The sequence below is a fragment of the Oncorhynchus masou genome, chromosome 24 (assembly GCF_036934945.1).
Source record: "Oncorhynchus masou masou isolate Uvic2021 chromosome 24, UVic_Omas_1.1, whole genome shotgun sequence".
In the NCBI taxonomy this organism is placed as follows: domain Eukaryota; kingdom Metazoa; phylum Chordata; class Actinopteri; order Salmoniformes; family Salmonidae; genus Oncorhynchus; species Oncorhynchus masou.
Window position 1 is genome coordinate 32,409,926 of NC_088235.1, and position 14,450 is coordinate 32,424,375.

A 14,450-nucleotide genomic window follows, 5' to 3' on the forward strand; every position below is an offset into this window, starting at 1 on the left:
ATCTTAAGAGATGCTTGCACTCCAGAGCATCGCACTGTAGAGGAGAGACGCTCGCTGTCATAATAAAATAAACATCACAGGTCTAATGATTTCACTGTCAGAACAAATGATGCCAGAGCATTAAGATGTGAAGGGAAGAAGAGAGGGGCTTGATGGTGTAAAACTGAAATTTGACATGTAAAAAGGCTTCATTCAACTCCTTTCCACACTGCAATCATCATTACTTTTGGACTTCTGTTCTGTGGCTCACATTGAGGAGCCTTTAAAAGATCAGTCAAACTAACATGCATGACGCATATCATCATACAACGGGGAACTCAAGACTTGTACTATTTTACCATCCTTTCCCCATCTTATTACTAGACATATTTCAAAGATTCTTCTTCCTAGAAATACCCATCAAAGTTACATATTTATTTGACTATATGACTTTAAGTATAGGCCTACTCTTTCATATAGAATGTCGCACAAAATCCCATGGCCCTCTCTTTAAGACTGCGATATGTTAACTGACAGAATTCCAAGGAATCATTCTCATGCTTGAACAGGCGCTTGGCATACCCTGTTCACTCGAGTGAATATGGGATATATCGTTTGGCGAAGGCAAAGTTAGGATAACTTTTAAGTTGCCAGCTCTGTTTAGGAGTAGATGTTTGCATCTGAAATGGTACCCTATTCGCTATATAGTGCACTACTTTTGACTAGAGCCTGCATTGGGGACTTTCATTAAAACATATAGCACAATAGGATGCCATTCTGGATGCAATCTATGACTGAGGAGGTTTTCCCCTACATGCAAGTTAGTCAGCCACTGAGGCTAAGGTCAGGGGGCCTTACTTGCACGTCAGAGCACTAAAAATATCCTCTCATTTTGATGCCTGTCCAGTTATACAATCTGTGCCCCTCGACCGACGACTCTCGTCAGGCTCCCAGAATTAAACTTCGAGCATTGGGTTCTATTTGTTTCCTCCAACTGTTGACAACAGGAAACACACAAGAGGCTACACTTGCTGACTTTTAGAGAGAGTACAGTAAAGGACTTCAATTAAATCTCTTGGTATGTTGTTCTTTGACCAGAATTCTAATTCTAACTGTTGCCAGTGCATGTTAGGTATTTAAATAATGCCTAAAATGCACATTAACAAAAATGTGCTATAGATACCCGTCTTACGACATTGTCTTTGTGGCACGTTGGAAGGAAATAGCTCCAAATCAAAACGTTATTTTTAATTTTTAAGGGAATGGATCCTGTGTGAAAGCAAGAAGCTATTGTGATAAACATGGCGTCTCACAGCTCCAAGAGGTGTGCGACTGTGAAGAAAAAGTTTGTTCCTAAGACAAAGCCACCTGAACCTGTGGTAGAATACGTTACACCTGGGGGCTATGAGCTGGAGAAGATCCTTAACCGTGACTGCATGGAGTACACTCACATCAACCAGGTCTGGCCCAACGTCTGGATTGGAGATGAGTAAGTTAGGCAGTCGGTGTTCTGTAAGAGATCAAATTAAACATAAAGTAGTCTTGTTTGTTCTATAATGCCAACTCATTGTCACTCATTTTCATGTCAAATGTTTGGCTTGACATTTCCCTAAGGAGTTGGCAAGAGACCAGAAACTATAGATATAGGACCTACATACAGTATATAGTCTATGGCCAGCCAGGCTATTATTTACCTTAAGTGTTATATCTGTTGAGTACATACATAATTATAAGTTTCCTACTGCCTGATGTATAAACTGTTTGAGTACACCCTTTGTCTCCTACCTGCAGTACAGGTCCCTGCATCGTTAGCCAGGAGCCCAATCAATTTGTGCTCTTGCCAATTCCATTTGATCATTGTAAACAGTTGGCATGATAGCACAAACTGACTGGCACTCAGGGTAGTAAATCCTTACATTGACAGAGAGAGTGCCAAAGACAAATACAACCTGAAGAAATTGGGCATGACCCACATCCTGAATGCAGCAGAGGGGACGTGGAATAATGTGGACACGGGAGCGGAGTACTATAGCGACATGGACATGGTCTACTATGGGGTCGTGGCGGAGGATACTCCAACCTTTGACCTTAGCCAGTACTTCTTTTCTGCAGCCCAGTTCATCGACCAAACACTCAACATACCCGAAAGTAAGTTAGTCCTAGTTTGAGTGACATTTTGATAGAACTTAAATGAATAAGCAATTATAAGTGCTTATAAATGCTTTATAATGCATGGACACAAATGCTTTGAAAAGTTAAGGTTATTAATGCTTATTCATTAAAGTAATTATACAGGGGGTACCATTCCATTCTAATAACAAACACCTCCTTCCAGTCATGTTTTTCTATGCATTTCCATTAGATAAGCTGCTGGTGCACTGTGTGATGGGGAGAAGTCGGTCAGCCACCCTGTTCCTGGCATACCTGATGATCTGTAAGAACATGACGGTGGTGGACGCCGTGGACCACGTGAAGCGACGCAGGCGTATCATCCCCAACTGGGGCTTCCTGAAACAGCTCAGGCAGCTGGACACTTACCTCTTAGGACAGAGGGACGAAGTGACGACTGTCAAGGGAAAAGGACAAGAAAAGGACAAGGAAAGAGAGGGGGATGAATTGAAGGATCAAATGTGATCGATGCACCCTGAGAAAAGGGAAATGTATTTAATTTAGATCATTTGGTTCCACAAGAAATGTGTACAGTGAAAAGAAATTGTCAAACAAGTAGGTTTCCTAGTACTTCAAAAATACTGTACTCCAAATGTACTTCAAATTTAAAAGAGTTAAAGTGGATATCCACAGTTCAAACAATAAAGCAATAACAAAGCAACACTTCTGCCACTTGTTTTGGTAAACTGCTAAGGGAAGGGGCTCGAGAAATTTGAACACTCAAATTCATAGACATGAGCTACAGAGCTGCTAACTAAATTTGATCACTGTCGTAAGAGCGTCTGCTAAATGACTTAAATGTAAATGTAAATAATTTTCCTGCGTAGCAGGAAATGCAAATTGTAAAGGCAATCTAAAGTCAGTAATTTCCACTAACATTTCAGACTTGATTTTCCCTAACCAAAAAATGTATCAACCTCTACAAAAATGTCCATTAATTAAAATCCACATAATTCACATTTCCTGTTGCTGCAGGATTATTTTCCTGTGAGAAGCAGGGTCAGATGAAGATCTTGTATCCATACATGTATACTGACAGACCATCCATGAAATCAGAACGAGTTTTAACCATGTTTTGAAGCGGTGTTAACATTGACTTTTGTTTACAAACATTTGGAGTAAAACATGCTTATATTTTGGGTTGTAATTGGGTACAACTAAGGTCATGAAGCATTTAAGTTACATTATTCAATAATCCATGGCTATACATCACACAGTGAAAAAATGTATGCATCAACTGCAGATTTCCTCTTTAAACTAAATGCTCAAGTTTTATAAATAAGACATTGCCTTGCCTAGTCTGTCGTTGAACATTTTGAACTTCAAATCTCCCAATAAATCTGAAGTTAAGTCAGTTGTCAATGGAGTTAAATCAATGGAGTAAAATGGTGTGCATGGTCAATCCTAACTTATTTTATGTTAAAATGTACACCATTTTTAAGTGACTGCCAAAGGAGAAAGGCTTCAATAAAAGACTGCTTGTTTGTGCACATGAGAGACATGGCTCTCACCCTACCAGCCATTCTGTACAGGTAGAAAGGTTACAAAAGAGCAATATAGACAAAAACACAAGTTGCTTTTTACATGCAATCCGTTAGCTTAGTTTGGTCTAGTTACATCCCCTAGTCTTATCCACTTTATAAAATATAAATCCAACATTTTATAAAGATAGAAAAAAAATCTACAGATGGAATGAAAATGTTACTTTTTAAAGGCTTTATGTAAAATATCGACTTTGGACTAAATGTATATTTCTTTATTATTAATAATAGTCATCAATCATTTAGTTGTTTTTTTAAAATTCCGCCACATTTCGACATTTGTACACCTCTTTGAAATGTTTTAGAATCAGAGTCAGGGTACAAACACTGAGATATGCTTAGTTATCTTGACAGAAATCAGTCTTCTGTGTTATAAAACAGAAAGCTGCCTCAAGGAAGGACATCTGTTACAAAAGACTTCAGAATTATACATACATAGCAATGAAACCTCTCAAACATACAGAAGAACAGGACTAAAGAAGTTTACACATTTTTTTTTACATTATTAGAATTAACAAAATATAGTTTCATCTTTCTCCCCCGCCCTGTGAGAGGGGGAACCTAATAAAGGCCAAAATATATTTAGAATGGCTTGCTATTAAGCACAACACTTGTACAGTACTACTCAATGCACTGTTACTAACGGAGACTGGAGACCGAAGCATGCTTTACAAAATAAGTACAATAATTTAAATATACAAAGGCATGAGTATAGTACAAACTAATCGTCAGCACTGTTAGACAGGTACACTGAACAGGTTCTAGGAATATCCACTTGTTTAAGTCTGTTTGTAGCAGGCACATTAGATGGCTTAGTTTGAGGCTGCTACATAACTACACTCACTCCCGGTGATGAAGTCTCTTCCCAGTCTCCTCCCCCCTCTACCCTAAGGAGTGACCAGGGAGACTAATACTAATTAAATACATTTTTATCTTCATGACGTAAGGCTTAGAACCTAAAAGAACACAAATCTGTTAGGAACAAAAATACTTTGACATAGATAGTAGCTTGTTGTAAAAAGTTTGCTTGTTGATGAAACTTTTTGCATTCTTTCCAAGTGCTGGTTTTTAAGTAACTATAAACAAAATGAAAACAAAGAAACAAACATTATCAACAAACAAAAAAAGGCCAAATTTGTGCATCTAGGACTCATAGTAATAATAATGCACATTTGTGTGATTTAAACATCCAGTCAGATTGATTCAGTTTGTTTGTCATTAGCTACGGTTTCGTTAACCGTTAGGTTAGTAACCATGGGTTACCGTCTGATGAAAGGCCCTTTGAGTGTCTGCTTGGACATGGGTCCGGTGTTGGTCATGTATCCGTGCTGACCAGCTGAAGAGTACATGTTGCTGTGCGGCGGAGCCTGCATGGGTTGCTGGGGGTATGGCTGTGTTCCCATCATGCCCATCTGCATAGAGGCGTACTGGGCCCCGGGCGACTGGTTCATGTAGGCCGCCGTCATCTGGTGGCCCGACATCTGGTTGCTGTGGTAACCACCGTTGGCCGCCATCATGGTTGGCCCCTGGGTTGTGACGTGGTAGCCGTTCATGGCGTGGTTGATGGAGGCAGAGGGCATGTTCATGGAGTTGACACTAACAGCATGGTTGTAGGGATTGCCAGGGGCCGGCATGATGTTGACCGTGCCCATGTTCATGCCCCTTGGCATGGCTGCCAGCGTCCGGGATGAGGGGGCCTGCATGGTGACTGTCTGGGGGGCCCACGGGTGTGGCTGTACATCTGCTGCTGGTGGTGGGGGTGGGAGGAGAGACCAGAGGCAGCTGACTTGGAGCGCATGGCAATGTGTGTGGGGCCCTTGGGTCCCCCGGGGGCCATCTGAGCCTGTAGAGTCCACTGGGAGGTAGGGATGTTGGGGATGCCCATGGTGTTGCGCTGCAGCATCATCTGTGGGGAGCTGAGGGGGTGGGAGGAGGTCAGAGGGGGGGTCATGGTGGCCTGCACCTGGACCTGGGGGCCACCGGGGAGAGGAGAGACCCCATGGGGGCGAGGGTGGCTGGGGTGGGGGGACTGGGACAGAGACACCAGGCCAGAGTGCTGCGAGTGTGATGACAGGGAGGTACTGTTTGCATAGGATGTGATAGGGTGGGCGTGGGAGGCAGAGTGGTTAAAAGGCAGAGAGTGAGGGTGGTCTATGAGGGTGTTGGTCAGCTGCTGCAGTTTGGCCAGGCTGAAGGTGGCCGAGGGCTGGGAGTAATGACCGCTGCCATAGCCCTCCTGGTTCATCCTCTCATAGATGCTGCTCAGGTTGGGGTTGCCTGACTCAGGGATGTCAGATAGCTGAATGGGCGCCGTGAAGTTGGTAGGCATGCCACACTGTGTCATAGCCTGTTGCTGACTGTGGCTGTGTTGATTGTGAAGGCTGTGTTGATTGTGAAGGCTGTGTTGACCGTGTTGATTGTGAAGGCTGTGTTGACCGTGTTGATTGTGTTGATTGTGAAGGCTGTGTTGACTGTGAAGGCTGTGTTGATTGTGATGTACACCATGTGGCTGACTGTGTGCAGGGTGTGTGTGTGGGTTGTGTTGCGTTATCTGGCTGTGTTGATTGTGTGTAGCGCTGTGAGGCTGATTATGTTGCGGATGCTGATTGTGTGGAGTGATAGTGTGCCTAGTATGGCCATGGGGATTGTGTATGATTGTTTGACTGTGACTGTGCTGGCTGTGTTGACTGTGACTGTGCTGACCATTACTCGGCGGTCTCTCCACCAACACCACACAGCCCTGTGGTGACTTGACGTTGCAGTGCTGCGGGGAGCTCAGGCTATTCTGCTGAATCATGCCACAGCTTCCAGGGTTTACACCCCCCATTTGCTGGCTGACGGCACAGCTGCTCTGCACCAGGCCACTGGGGGGGAGGGGGCCGTAGGAACAGCTGTTCTGAGGGGGGCCCCCAGGTCCGCCCGGACCCCCGGCACCGCCACAGATGCTGCCCCCCAGTGTGGAGTCGTAGGAGCTGGGGTTCTCATAGTTCTCTGTGGTGCTCTCGATGGAGCCCAGGTCGCTGAAGCCGCTGTCCACCACCTGCTGGGATGAGTGGTCCGACACCGACGGCACGTCCATCATGGGGCTGGTCTCCATGTTGTGAAGGGAGGAGGGGACTGAGATGGAGGCTCCGCCGCTGGAGCCGTGGTCAGGGCTGATCTGGGTGTAACCTCCTCCTGCGCCACTTCCTCCACTGCTGCTGCCTCTGCTACTCTCCAGGATGGACAATGCTGGGCTGCTGACAGAGCGCACCGACTGGCTGGGGTGGGAGTGGGCCGAGGACAGGGGGCTGCTGTGGTCCGACTGGGGGCAGCCTTCGTCCAGCGAGGTTAGGGTGCGAGGGGGGCTATGGTGGACCATAGGGTGGGTCTGCAGGCTGTGGCTCGCCTCCTGGTGGAACACCGAGCTGGAGCTGTCCTGCAGTGTCTCTGTGTCGCGCTCTGTCTCCTGGGTGAGGCTCTTCACGGCCTGGGCCGTCTCTCGATCCTCCTCTCGATCCTCCTCTCGATCCTCCTCTCGATCCTCCTCTCGATCCTCCTCTCGATCCTCCTCTCGGTCTCTCAGCACAGCAGAAGGACTCAGAGCAGCAAGCCTCTCTCTATCCCTTTCTGTCTGCTGGGGTTGGCGTCGAGCCTCCTGACTGCTACTCTCCTCTGACTCGGAGTCAACGGGGTGGTCAGAGTCTACTGCTGCTACTGTGGTTGGTGCCTGTTCCTGGATACCATCTCTTCTCTCGTCTCCAGTGTTGGCCGGCCGCTCCTCCTCACGCCTATAGGCCATCCCTTCAGACCCCTCCTGACGTCGTTCAGAATCCTTATTGTTGTCATTTGGATGTAAAAAAGTCAGGGTGGTGCAGGACTCCACTTCAGGAGGCTCCTGGCAAGGCTCTGGCTCTTGCTTCTGCTCCTCTTTCTCTGGCTCTGCCGTCGACTCCATGCGACTCTCATCTTCATCGTCCGCGTCCAGGTGAGTGACCTCTTCGTCTTCATCATCCTCGGCTGATCTTTCAGTGCTGTGGTCCAGCTGTTTGGATGGAGAAGGAGCTTGAGAGTCCCCGTGCTCACTGGCTTGTGGGTCCTCCACCGGTGGCTCGTCACGGATGGGGGATTTGACGGGAGAACACATAGCGGAGCCAAGAGGAGAGAAGACAGGGGAGCTAGCTCTAGAGGCCATAGGGGAGGCTACTGGAGAAGAGGCCATGGGTGAAGCCACAGGAGATACCCCAGGGGAGCTCAGTTTACTAGGACTCTCTTCCTCCATGGGAATGTGGGGCTCTGAGGGCAGGCGCTTGTCCATAACTGTGTCACGACTGACCAGGTCTCTGCCGGGCTCAGACTCCTCCTCCGTGATGGTCGAGGCCTTGTCCTGGTCCTCCGGTTCCTCCTTGGGCTCCTCGGCCTGGATGTGGGGTTCCTCGGCCTCCAGCGGCGTCTCGGGGGGAGTGTAGAGGTTCAGCTTGAAGCCCATCTTCCTCTCCTTCTTCAGACGCCATTTTGGAGGCCCCCTTTTCACTCCTTTGGGCCAGCCCTTCTTGCGCTTAACCGCTCGAGGCCTGCCTGGTTTCTTTGACAGGACACCGGCTACTAGAAGAAAGAAAAGAACATCAGTGATTTGAGCAAATTGATGTTGTGATGTTAAGATTTAAAGGGATGTATGCTGTCCATTTTAACTTACAACTTAAAATACAGCTTCTTAAAAACATCTGAAGGATTTAGTTACCTTCATTCCAGTGTTCACGATTGTCTCTATCCGTTGTTTTCTCCAGCCGCGGACGACCTCTGCGTCTCTTCATTGGTTTCCTCAGCCCCTCCTCCTCCATCTCGCCCACCCTGCAGGTCCTCTCCAGCAGGGGCATGGGCCTCTCGTCCTCAGAGTTGTCAAACGGTTCGTTCAGAACCTCCGTGGTCTCAGAGATGGTCTCTGTCGTCACACTGCTATTAATCCTTCTTCTCTTGCGACCTCTCTTCTTGAGCATAACAGCTCTCTCAGCTCTCTCTCTCTGGAACACAAATCAAATGTTAAACTTTAGGGCCGTTTTCTCAGACACAGATTAAGCTTAGTCCTGGACTAAACTTACTTTCCAATTCTGAGCACAACTGCTCTCCAAGACAGACAAAACAGATGGGTGGAAAAAAGGTTAAAATAAACATAATACTTCCTCTCTAAACTCTTTCTGCAGTTTAATAGCTACAGAGAGAGACACTCAAGGCCCTGGTAAAATGTCTGCAGGGAGGACCGGGCCTCATTGTAAACCTTTGTTCTGAATGTAAAATGCTCAAACCACACAATGTGAGCATAGAACGCTTGAGCAACTCTTTCCCACAGATGAAGGCTGACTGGTTTAGAGAACCACAAATGAGACAGGCAACTCAGACCACATTCTACATACGCTCCAGTTGTTCACTGAGTGGGTATTACAAGGGTGTCACTTTTTTTTGTGGTAGTGATTAAACCCAGTAAGGACTATGAAAGCAATCCTGTAACAAATTCACTAATTAACTGCAACAACCATCAGCAGGCAGTCTTATCTAGAGGACATATTCCTTCCTGTGTGAAATAGAGCGGGTTCCTAACTTCTAGACCACAATCTGTTGTAATATCATCTTCGCCACGAGGGAGCAGTGGCCTATCGACAACACAGATGTGAAAACCATGGAAGGATTTAAATTAGCCATGACCACTGACAATAGAACAAGGATCAGTCTGTCTGCCTGCCTTAGCCATGACCACTGACAATAGAACAAGGTTCAGTCTGTCTGCCTTAACCATGACCACTGACAATAGAACAAGGATCAGTCTGTCTGCCTGCCTTAGCCATGACCACTGACAATAGAACAAGGTTCAGTCTGTCTGCCTTAACCATGACCACTGACAATAGAACAAGGATCAGTCTGTGTGCCTGCCTTAGCCATGACCACAGACAATAGAACAAGGTTCAGTCTGTCTGCCTGCCTTAGCCATGACCACTGACAATAGAACAAGGATCAGTTTGTCTGCCTGCCTTAGCCATGACCACTGACGATAGAACAAGGTTCAGTCTGTCTGCCTTAACCATGACCACTGACAATAGAACAAGGATCAGTCTGTCTGCCTTAGCCATGACCACTGACAATAGAACAAGGTTCAGTCTGTCTGCCTTAACCATGACCACTGACAATAGAACAAGGATCAGTCTGTCTGCCTTAACCATGACCACTGACAATAGAACAAGGATCAGTCTGTCTGCCTTAGCCATGACCACTGACAATAGAACAAGTTTCAGTCTGTCTGCCTTAACCATGACCACTGACAATAGAACAAGGTTCAGTCTGTCTGCCTTAGCCATGACCACTGACAATAGAACAAGGATCAGTCTGTCTGCCTTAACCATGACCACTGACAATAGAACAATGTTCAGTCTGTCTGCCTTAGCCATGACCACTGACAATAGAACAAGGTTCAGTCTGTCTGCCTTAACCATGACCACTGACAATAGAACAAGGTTCAGTCTGTCTGCCTTAGCCATGACCACTGACAATAGAACAAGGTTCAGTCTGTCTGCCTTAGCCATGACCACTGACAATAGAACAAGGATCAGTCTGTCTGCCTTAACCATGACCACTGACAATAGAACAATGTTCAGTCTGTCTGCCTTAACCATGACCACTGACAATAGAACAAGGTTCAGTCTGTCTGCCTTAGCCATGACCACTGAACAAGGTTCAGTCTGGCTGCTTGCTACACAACAGCACCAGAAAAATCACAACTGTTTGTTGTACTGTACCGAGGATTATTTAACATAATCTAGAGAACTGAGTGAATCTTTCATTGCAGCCAAGAACTTTTAACACACCTTAGTTGGTAGACAACACATCTTCAGATACCAAGTCGCATTATATAATGATGGAAAACAATCTAATTCTGAAACTATTACATAACATTCAATTGAACTCCCTTCTTTTTCCATCCCTATGTAAACACTATAACCAGCCAATCACACTGCAGCCACCTCACCCTGCAATGAGGAAATGTCAAATAACTAATTTCCAGCTCTCACCTTTCTCTTGACACCAAACATAGCATTGGCTTTTGTTAGGATGGGAGGCGATCCATCAGAATCATCCTCATCTTCGTCATCACTACATTTCTCAGATGCGTGCAGTCTTTGGTCTCCAGCGGTTGTGGGGCGACGCTCATATGCTCTGAAGGGGTTCTTACTGTAGACCTTAGTGGGAGGACGAGGGTGATGTATGCTAGTCATCAGATAGGACACTGCTCGCTCTTCATTCTCCCAACTAGCCTGCTCTTTCTGTGCCTGTAATTAACACACAGAGAGGTACATCAGTCGCTCAGCCTGGAATTAACAGACAGACAGGCACATCAGTCACTCAGCCTGGAATTTACACACAGAGAGACAGACATTGTTATTGTCTCTGGGAAACACAGGCAGCGAGCTTAACATCACAATGAAAAGGCTAATGAGGAAATAGACACACGATTTGAATTAACATCATGACAAATGCATCACCACCAAATGCATCTTGATAATGTTTGAGTGTCAGAGCAGAGGAAGCATTTGCTGTTAAGCAATTCAATTTGATTGCATGTCATGGAATATTTAGCACTATTCGTTATGTAATGATATACTGAACTGATTTGGGGCAATTTTGCACCACATTAAATGCCTAGTGACAGTGAACATGCTAAGCTCATTAACGGCCTTAGTTCAAAGTCAAACAACACCTTTAACAGACTGTGGGATGATGAATGATCATGCATCGCGTTAGCTGACGTGGAGGCATACAAACGCATGTCTTTACTACTAGTGTAGGGGGCTCCAACACCATGATTAACCTAATAACGGTCTAGACAACAGACTGAACACCATGATTAACCTAATAACGGTCTAGACTACAGACTGAACACCATGATTAGACTACAGACTGAACTGAGTTGAACAGTGTCAGGTCCAGAGTTGAAAGACACTGTGTGTGTGTGCGCGCATGCAAGACTTACATCCATCTCGACCTCTCTCTCCTCCTCAGACAGGACAGCGTTGAGGGCCACTGCGGGGGTCCAGTGCAGTGCATCAGGGCCCACCTGGTTCAGCCTGGGGCTGGGGGTCCAGTGCAGTGCGTCAGGGCCCACCTGGTTCAGCCTGGGGCTGGGGGTCCAGTGCAGTGCTTCAGGGTCCACCTGGTTCAGCCTGGGGCTGGGGGTCCAGTGCAGTGCGTCAGGGTCCACCTGGTTCAGCCTGGGGCTGGCTCGCAGCTTCTCCATGTGCCTCTGTATCAACCGCTCTCTTCGGATCACCACAAACCTAAAGAAGAGCAATAAGAAACATCAAAATCAGTCAATCAAACCAAGAAACATCATCAATGAGATCAATCAATATATTCTGTTTACCACAAACCTAGAGAACAATAACCAATAAGATCAATCCATCTATTCTGATCACCGCAAACCTAGAGATCAATTCCCAATAAGATCAATCAATCTATTCTGATTACCACAAACCTAGAGATCAATTCCCAATAAGATCAATCAATCTATTCTGATTACCACAAACCTGGAGAGAAGCAATCAAAAACTATGACAAAAAGAACCAGCTCTCAACGTATTCATGTATGATGTGACATGAAACACATGTAGTGTTTGTAGTTAATAAAACTGAACATCAATCGATATCTTCTGATCACTACGACCCGAGAGAGAAATCACAAATGAATCAAATCAACCCATTCTGATCATTACAATCTGAAGAGTCAATCATAAACAAATGAACCAAACAATCAAATGTCTTTATAAAGCCCTTTTTAAGTTAGCAATTGTCAGTAAGTACTGTCAAAGTACTTTCACAGTAAACCAATAAGAAAAAGACCAGCTGTTGTAGAGTGAATCCACATGACCCATGGCGTTACATAAGTTAATAAAGCTGAAACGGAGGATTCTCAGGCTGGAATAGCAGCAGGCTGTTCTGTCTGTCTGTTTCCTTAACCTGACTTACTTCTGCCAATATTCTGCTGCATTAATGGCTAACATGTTAAAAATACCCAGTGGCCTGAATAAGTCTGAGTCAGACAGGGTGCGCACACACAGCGAGTGTGTGAGTTAAGACTGACCTGCCGTCCTGCCTGTCAATCATGCAGAGATGCTGGAGAGTAGCGGCGATATCATGCGGACACATCCCAGTGGCCCTGCTTATTCCTTTAACGCTGATGTGTTTATCTGGCTGCTTATAGAGGTACTCCACCATGACACTTTTCCAATATGCCAGGTAGGATAAGCGACCCAGATCTGACAGAGGCTTCTCTGGGGAGCCAGCTTGTCCTTCCTGCCTTGTCAGAAGGTAACCTGAAACAGACACATTCAAACAAAACAACATGGCGTGAGAAGACATAACCTCAAAAAAGACAGTACCCTAAAAAGACCTACAGTATTATAACAAATCAACAATGTTGTGAGAAAGCATTAAATCATGTGCGTCAATCTAATTAACATAATAAAAGAATCCCATGTGCTGCGTTTCAATCTAGCCCATCTACCTTTGTCAAGGCTTTGCATCTGTGGTGAAAGGTGGCCCGAGCTACAGCGGTGTTGGTCAGACCATGACATCCTGAACATATGTCTTCTCACAAAAACATCTGTGGTGAAAGGTGGCCCGAGCTACAGCGGTGTTGGTCAGACCATGACATCCTGAACATATGTCTTCTCACAAAAACATCTGTGGTGAAAGGTGGCCCGAGCTACAGCGGTGTTGGTCAGACCATGACATCCTGAACATATGTCTTCTCACAAAAACATCTGTGGTGAAAGGTGGCCCGAGCTACAGCGGTGTTGGTCAGACCATGACATCCTGAACATATGTCTTCTCACAAAAACATCTGTAGTGTCCGAACGGTGTGGCCTACAAACTAATATGGAAGTGTGAGACTCTCACGAACAGGAGGATGTTCTCCATTTAGCTCTACGGCACACAAAACTAAATAAATCTGAATTGGGCTGCATGTAAATGCTGCCATCTTTTGAAAAGGTAGGTCATCTTAAAAAAACTATTTAAACAATACAATGCTGTGAGAAAGTAGGCTCGTATGTAACCTAAAAAGATGCATGCTGACAAAAACACAATGATTTACTCCAGCTAGCTAGAGACTGTTGTTGCTGCTGCATGTCTTAGACTGCAGTACATATCATAATCTGACGTGACATGACATCCTGTGTTGGGGAGCAGCTCCATTTTCACCTTCAGAGAGTAGAAATGGAGGAGAGGTAATCAGACATCCTCTCCTTCAACCTCTGTCAGATGCTATGATGCTGGCAAGAGCAACAAAGGAGGTGGAGGAGAGGAGGATGAGTGAAAAAAAAGAGGAGAGAAAAAGCGACAACAAATGGAGGAGAGAAGCAGCTGGATGTCATTTCTCACAAGAGGTTGCACTTATCAGAGATAATGAAGAGGAAAAAAAACTAAGTAAAAAGGTAGCTGTGTCTGTATGTAATTAGTTTTACAGCCGTCCTGTCAAGGGTCATCCATTATAAGCAGCTTGAAATTAATTAATGTCTTTTAATGTGTGCACCCACTACAAGGAACCAAACAAGCACATCTAATCACCAAACACTGAATACATAATATTCCAGTCATTATGACAGTATTCATTACCCAAAGCTGAGACGAGAGGAGAGCCAATAATTGACAACAAATAAATGAGCTGCTAGAACAAAGATGAATAACTAACTAAAACACAGATTATAATAAATGTAACAAGTCATGTTATTCTGTGTGT

At 45.4% G+C, this 14,450-nt stretch overlaps 2 protein-coding genes across 2 annotated transcripts in view; one reads left to right on the forward strand and one right to left on the reverse strand.

Annotated features, from left to right (window-relative positions):
- The first annotated feature begins 937 nt into the window (after positions 1–937).
- On the forward strand, positions 938–2,625 carry LOC135512055 (dual specificity phosphatase 29-like). The gene is made up of 4 exons (XM_064933667.1): positions 938–1,057; positions 1,239–1,468; positions 1,904–2,127; positions 2,342–2,625. Exons 2-4 carry the CDS (start codon positions 1,281–1,283, stop codon positions 2,611–2,613), a joined length of 684 nt encoding a protein of 227 aa, XP_064789739.1. The 5' UTR covers positions 938–1,057; positions 1,239–1,280; the 3' UTR covers positions 2,614–2,625.
- Positions 2,614–14,450, reverse strand: part of LOC135512054 (histone acetyltransferase KAT6B-like) — a 37,728-nt gene continuing 25,891 nt past the window's right edge. The window contains 6 exon segments of the mRNA XM_064933666.1: positions 2,614–5,407; positions 5,410–8,273; positions 8,410–8,689; positions 10,727–10,984; positions 11,686–11,989; positions 12,792–13,023. Coding sequence (XP_064789738.1) covers positions 4,949–5,407; positions 5,410–8,273; positions 8,410–8,689; positions 10,727–10,984; positions 11,686–11,989; positions 12,792–13,023 — 4,397 coding nt within the window. The 3' untranslated portion in view covers positions 2,614–4,948.